At 53.8% G+C, this 7,161-nt stretch overlaps 3 protein-coding genes across 3 annotated transcripts; 1 reads left to right on the forward strand and 2 right to left on the reverse strand.

Moving 5' to 3' along the window:
• Positions 1–1,139: 1,139 nt before the first annotated feature.
• B0H18DRAFT_848561 (uncharacterized protein) lies at positions 1,140–1,717 on the forward strand (the record flags this gene model as incomplete). The annotated part of the gene is made up of 2 exons (XM_048039577.1): positions 1,140–1,550; positions 1,604–1,717. Coding segments are annotated over 2 exons (525 nt in total), but the record flags the coding sequence as incomplete, so codon positions are not given.
• A 3,533-nt stretch (positions 1,718–5,250) lies between these two features.
• B0H18DRAFT_885315 (uncharacterized protein) lies at positions 5,251–5,679 on the reverse strand (the record flags this gene model as incomplete). The annotated part of the gene is made up of 1 exon (XM_048041067.1): positions 5,251–5,679. One exon carries the CDS (start codon positions 5,677–5,679, stop codon positions 5,251–5,253), a length of 429 nt encoding a protein of 142 aa, XP_047887471.1.
• Positions 5,680–6,010: 331 nt separating this feature from the next.
• On the reverse strand, positions 6,011–6,969 carry B0H18DRAFT_1124554 (uncharacterized protein; the record flags this gene model as incomplete). Its single annotated transcript, XM_048034881.1, has 3 exons — positions 6,011–6,523; positions 6,593–6,689; positions 6,749–6,969. The coding sequence occupies 3 exons, from the start codon at positions 6,967–6,969 to the stop codon at positions 6,011–6,013; spliced, it is 831 nt and encodes a 276-aa protein (XP_047887472.1).
• Positions 6,970–7,161: the final 192 nt, after the last annotated feature.

Raw genomic sequence — 7,161 nt, forward strand, 5'->3', positions numbered from 1 at the left:
ATTACGTGTTTCCCGATCGACAGGTATGATGGATCCACGGGAAAATCAAGGGTTTCAAATTGCGCGCGGTTGCGGCGCATTGCACTGCGCGGCCGCGCGGTGCTCGCGGGGAGTCGAACCCGCCATTCTTTGCGCGGGATCGCGCAAACTGGAATGCCATTGGTGCGGCAAACATCGGCCCACAGGCAGTAAAACACCGGCGGGGCGGCGGATCGCTCGCGGGATGGCTGGGGCGCCAAATGGGCGCTCCCTCGCTGCGCTGTGGATCGCCCCGCCGCCCGCCGTCACCGCCTGCGGCAACGCGGGCCCTGTCTCGGTTACGTCCCCATCGCAATCGGTCACACGCTCTGTTCGCAGCACGACGAAGCCCGTTCAAAACGGGCAGTGAGAAAGCGCCGGCCACCAACGTGACATTGGCTGCGCCATTTCGCACTGGCGCAGCCAATGTCGGCTAGCGAATGACATCGCAACTAGCCGACGCCCGCTCCCCGAGGACCATTGGCATAGCCGACGTTGGGCGGTCGATCAACACTGCGGCTGCGCTCGGCCGTGTTCGGTGGCCTGCGAGGCATGCTCTCTTATGAGTTTTGAGCGTGCCCACTTGGGCTGCTAATTCTAATCGAGCCTGCCCATCTCGGATGCACCCGTGGTCACCTCAGCACAAGAGGTTGATCGGCCAATGCCGGATTGCCGATGGTACTCGGTTTATCCGACCTTCAATGCTCAATAATGATTCTGTGTACGAACGTCGTTTGCGCACGGGTAGATCTGAGAAGGGGGGACGCCGCGGCACGCCATAAATATACAGCCCTCAAACACCCGATGCGCATGGGTTCAGCCGGGGAGGATCGCCAATGCTCATAGTAAGGGATAGAGGCGCCATATGTACACATTAGTACCGTCAACGCTTAATAGGCCATCGGCCGATCCAATGACTATCGTACCAGCCGACCGCCGGCTGTCCCAGCACCAAGCCCAGACGACGCCCATCGGCCGACGTCGGTGTGCCAATGAGCCCGCGGCTTGTGCATCGTCGGTTAGCCAGGTCTCATTGGCATATCCGCTGAGTGGGCTCGCCTATCCGAAAGCTCCCGTGTCCAGGCCTGACGCACAAGTCCAACAAGAAGGTAGCATGCGATCTTCATCGAACGAGCACACCTGGGGGCAGCGCACCTTCCCGCATGAACATCGCACAGGAACTCTTCAGACTCAAAAAGAAGAAAGCATGCTGGGCCTTGCTATCGGACAGGCGACGGCAGATGGTGCCCCGCCATGAACAAACACTCTATCACTGGGTGAACCGGAGGGATGTCGGGGCGGTCTTTGCTACCAATTGCCACATTTTTGTGACCGTCTTAGGGGATGACGAGGAACCACCTCCCTGCCTCGCGTGTTTAGGACTGTACAGTGTCCATGCATACCAAGTTCGGCTGAATCGACCTATGCCGGACGAAGAAAAAATGAAGTTTGTCCCGATGATCATTTATCGCTGCCAAGACCTAGGGGAGCTGTACCTCAAATATAAGGGCCTTCGTCAACTAGTCGAGACGGTGAGTTGCTGTGTTCAGCGTTCAAAGGAGCCTTATTGATGCAAAGTTCATAGGATGATGGTCGCTCGCCATCGCTCAGATTCAGTCAGGGTGTCGTAGCCGGGCACTATCGTGACTATGACGTACTCCTTGGATGTGTAGAGGCCATAGTCACGAAAGTGACCCGTATACAGAGGCAAATCACTACATGGCATGGTATATCCACGCATCTTCATGGACGTTGTCAACCATCTCGCAACGATCTCTCCACGGGGGTACAAGGTGTTTCAACACCACTTCGGAGGACCTGCATTCCGGAGCATATGAATCCAATACTACTAGTACTCCGTCCTGTGCAGCTCTCATTCGCTTCGATAGTCGGTGGAGAGTGAAACTCTTGGTTTCTTCCTGGATTCGCGGCAAGTGACATAGACACTGCCGCATCTGTGCTTCAACAGCTGGATTATGATGGCCCAGTTGCCCTTGCCTGGGACGATACATCATTGGAGGCGGCACTCTCGATCTGGCAAGAATCAAAGGATAGCACCTGTGTCATTCTGGGTGCTGCCAGCGGTATCATCGAGGTCTCCGAGTCCGACGACCTAGACGAGGTCTTTAAGCGAAGCTAGACAGAGCAGATAAGGTATGTCCGAGTCTCACAGATGTCCTTGGTGTGATCATACTGACACATTTGTCCATCGCCGTGTGATTGCTAGCTTCTATGTCTTGACAATCCCTTTGCACAAGGTCACGGTACCTCCTATCATCATTGCTGCGATCGCCCGTGGCTCTCGGGATGATGCCGAATCACTCACCAAGATGCACCTCGAAGTTGTTCAGCTCCTCAACAATGCGACGATCTACCCGTTCTTTCCGAATCCTTTCGCGTCCAACGGGTCTGACATTGAGCGGTCACTACAGCAGAACATTACTACTATACCCCCGGGAGGGCGTCGTCGTTGTCGACGATGCCCTGCGCAGACCTCCTCGTGGTCCCGCTGTTACGCGAAGCTGGGCGAGTGGAACACTACAAGCCGCAAGCTTGACAAGGCTACTAACTTCGAAGGAGAGTTCTGTTCTTAGACCTAGGAAGGACTCGAGTCCCTTCGTCCTAGTCGAGTTCCAAAGCAGTAGCGGTATGAGAAAGCTAGCGTCGATTGCTAACCAGGTCGAACTGAAGAGTCCGACCTCTACTGTACAGGTATATATACAAGGGGAGGAGTCTGAGTCAAGATGTACAGTAAGCATGAGTCAGGATGCGTAATCACTGACGAAGGGATTGATGAACATGATGAAGAAACGAGTCAGCAAGAGTCAGCTATCACATGATAGTCCGGGTGCAGTACAGTACATAACCGGTGCTCATGCACGTGAGGTGGTTAGAGATAACAAGTAAGAGAAATGAAATGTACGTAACATGGCGACTTGTAACACCCACAAGGGATGAAACAAACATGCGCTGTAAGGCCCACACCGTTCGGCTGTTGAGCAGAGCAGCCGGGAAACTGCTCCCAACGACATCCGCTTCGACACATGCCAATCCACCCTCAAGTGGTACTTGAGAGACACCGTCTCCTCAAGCTCTGCCAAGCTCCACCACCATCCCCGTCCGGGACAGAGACCCTATTCTCTTACTATACCGCCTAGGACGCCCCCGGCACAGGCCTCTCCCCTCCTCCCCTACAAACCTCAGATCAGCAAATCCATGTGTTTGTCTAATGTCATCTAAAATGCCCTATACAGACAGTTAGGCGGCTTAGATGATTCAGGCACGATTAGTTGAGTTAGTAGATTCATGTCTAACACAAGACACATTTAGACACTGTTAGACCCAACAGAGCATTCACCAATTAGGACCCTCAGACACGAACAGACACATTAGTGTATCAAAAGGAAATATATTCGAATGCCAGATAGTACAGATTCTGATATACATCGTACGCATACATCACAGTTACTGAGCCACTGACATAAGATGACAAATGCGAGGGTGGACATGCAGTGCGGTGTGTCACTGACGCACCCAGAAATCCACCGCCAGTTGGTGGTGGACGGCAGGTTGAAGTACCTCGCTGGTACCTGTGCGGCTTTCGGCTTGTTGCCTGCACCCGCCATCCTCCCGTCCTCTCTGCTCGCTCATGTTCGCACATCCCCGCTCCTCACACACGATCTACAGCGTGCGGCGTCCATTCGTTAGTCACGCTCACATGCTGTCCTGCGGTGCGTTGTCTGCAAGTCTGCCTATCTGCCCACTCGCCCGCTTGTCAGCGAATCTTGGGGGTGTGTGTTGTAAGTGGTGACGTGCACTGTCCCAGCCTATTCGGTTGGTTCGCGCGTGTGCTGTCACTCACCTGCCTGCCTGCTCGTCTACCTGCCCGCCTGCACTCTCTGTTGCCCGTCCTCTCACCCACCTATGCTTCCGCTTGCCCGCCTACTCACGTGCCCATGTTTCCGTCTGTGTATGCGTTCGCCGGCCGTGTCTGCGTGCTGGGCATAGCCCAGCACACTTCCGGTCGGCGTGTGTGTTGTCGCCAGCCCGCTGCTCTCCCGCCGCTCGTCCACTTGTCCGCCGCTCGTCCACTGTCCGTCCGTCGGCCGTGCCTGCACGCAGAGCATTGGCTCTGGGTGCTCGCGGTCGCTGTGCGCGTCGTGCTGCACAGCGCCGCTGCGTCCTGTCTTTGCCGTTAGGGAGCTCGCTCGCGTATATGTGCACTCACCCTTATGGGCAATCACCCTCACCCGTTGTGCGCGTTATGTGCTACAGCACCGTGCCCTGTGCCCACCGATTTGCCCACCCTCCTACACGCTCATTTGGCTACCTCCTGTGTATGCGCTGCCCGGTCGAGCTGCTTCTCAGCGAAGATGAGGTGTTACTGGTCGGGCGGGATGCTGCAAACGTGCCGTCAGTCCTGATACACTGATACACTTCGCACACCGAAGTTCCGAGCATAACTCGCAAGGGCGAGCATGGCAGGTGATTTATCAACACACCACTGCGCTAGGCATGCAGAATAACTGGGGTACAGCTGGGTGATGTGGTGAAGAGGTAGGATGCACAACAGTATGGTGGGTATTAGGATAGAAACACTGTCGCACTGTTGACGTGGCGGTGGGAACTTTAGGGCAGGCTTCTGTGGGACTTATCGCTCCCTACGGCTTGCCAGTGCCAGCTGCCAGCTTATGCCTGACGCTGCCCAGCGGTCACGACAGCGAAGTCAAGTACTCATGTAAAACATGGCCCCAACACGCCGCCTGAGGACGCGCCCAACAGCAAGTTCAAACAGCATCGGGCGTCACAAGTTCGCATCGAGAGTGTACGCCTGGTGCCGCGCTGCTTTCCACGGGATGCCACCACTTCGAATGCGACACCAGCAGCCACATTGACCTCTCCCAATCGCACTACGAGACACACCTGTCATCCAATGACATGCAAGATCGATTTTGGGACTATTTGCTTGACTTTGCGTGGGTGACAAGCAACCTGGACTGGTCTCCGAGTCGTGCAACCCGCGTGCAACAGCCTCGGGACATGGAGGAGCATCAGCAAATTGGGCAAGTCCTGACAATCTGCCCATCTGAGATGCACCACTCAGAGCATCAGGGCATTTCAGGTGTCAGACTCTGTCAGACAGGTTCAGACAGGTTCAGACAGGTTCAGGAATCAGACAGGTTCAGATGGGTTCAGACAGATCCAAATCAATGCAAATAACAGTGACGAAGACTAAAATATAGTTTCGTGTGAATGGTAGTCACTGTACTTATTTACATAGAATGATTCAAATGCATCTAGGCTATACAAGAAATGAAAGTCGACTGGTATCGAAGCATCTCCATACAGTGGCATCAGGTGAACAGCACGAAATAGACTATCTAAATGTACAATAGACAATACCTGCTGTTCATCATCATCGAGCTCGGGCTGAACAACGTACATGCCAATCACATCGCTTGGATCCTCTAAGACGTCGAACCAATCAATCAGTGCGCACGGATAGCGTATACCACTGTATGTGACCGCCATCAGCCCCATGACCCGACTGACAGCCATCCCATTCATGCCGGGCTCATCCGCGTCAACACCAATGAGGACTGTATCGTAACGCGGGTTGCCGCGCCAAGAAGGGTTGCACCGAATGAGCTCCCGGTGCATGCCACGATCACCAGAGAGTTCGCTTGGCGCGAAGAACGTAGCATTCACTGACCGTTACACGGCGATCTTCCCGAGGAATTGCGGACATTCTGATAGGTCCACCATGCTTGAGTCAATTTCATCTGTGGCATACAGTTGGTCGAAGAGAAAGCGGCGGAGCAAAACGAGAAGGTCTGGCTGTTTGTACTCGGCAGCAAGCTCCTCAACACGGCGCATATAGACTAGACTCGTATGAGTATAATACACAGCTGCACTAAGTGAGTGAATTCAACTTACCTTGTCGCATTGGAAGCTCGACGACACCCTCCACAGCACCATTTACGTCCATCGCTTATTCCTCCGGCTCATCGATGTTGTCAAGAGCGAACTGATCTTCGGTTACAAAAGCCACGTTCATCGCGTCCGTGAGGACGTCGCCGTCAAGCATGTGCCGGTTGGCAAAGACTGACCGCGCGGCACTGAGCTTGTCGAGGCGTTGGTTGGTGCAAAGCATTTCGAGCAGAGCGTTATTCCTACTCGATCGTCGCCATGGCTGCTTGACCACACGGATGTGTTTAGATTCGGTGATCGACGAGCATATACCATTGGGCGAACCAAAAAGTCGAATGCCAGTAATGTAGTGGACGAGGGCATGTTGTCGTGGCAGCGAGAAACCCTCAGGGTGTACGCCAACAGTCTCGAATATGACACGATATCGGTGGAAGCGATCTAAGGCTTCTTGCATCGCCGCGAGAGAACCTTCATCATGAGCGGACCGTCGAGCCAGATAACAGAAGTCTAGGTATGCCGCAAAGCAGCGAACCATATTGTCCGGCACATGACCTTGTATGGCGGGAAGGTAGACCTTCCGTGACACAAGGACATTAGATTGTATTCTCGGAACGACGTCGGAATAGGGCATCAATTTACTCACCTTCATTAAGGCCTTCGAGTCGTTTCCAGTCCACTGCTTGAAGTTATGTCCTTCGGGAAAGTGGCGAAGTCCTGGGAATTGAGGCGCAGCGGCAATCCTTCGGATAAGTGATAGTATCAGCAATTTGATAGGTAGATGACATTAGGAAGCTCTCACCTGCGGTCTATATCATCCATTCTTCGACGAGCTTTGACTTTGGGATGCACGAGGTAAAGATACTGCTCCACCCAGTCGACGAGGTGGTCTTTGAAGGTCCCCTTGATGAGTTGGTGGAGGAGATCAGGGGTGAGGAGTTCGTAGATGTCGGCACGGGGGAAGTACGTCGTGAACAGCTTAAAACGGCAGATGTTAACATAATCATTGTAACATTGGATCATCTTGACATACTATGATGTTCGCGTCGATTCCCCATGCAATCCAGACTTCGTCAGCATCGAATGTATTGATGACCTCTTCGGTGTGATCACGACAGCGTGGGTCTCCTCCACCTTTGTATAGATCTTCGGGAGGAAGGAGACACCTACCAGTTCATCAGGAAAAACCTAGATAGCTTAAGTGGTCTTTACAAG

This window comes from Fomitopsis serialis (genome assembly GCF_022376445.1).
Source record: "Fomitopsis serialis strain Sig1Antser10 chromosome Unknown B0H18scaffold_126, whole genome shotgun sequence".
Lineage (NCBI taxonomy): Eukaryota > Fungi > Basidiomycota > Agaricomycetes > Polyporales > Fomitopsidaceae > Fomitopsis > Fomitopsis serialis.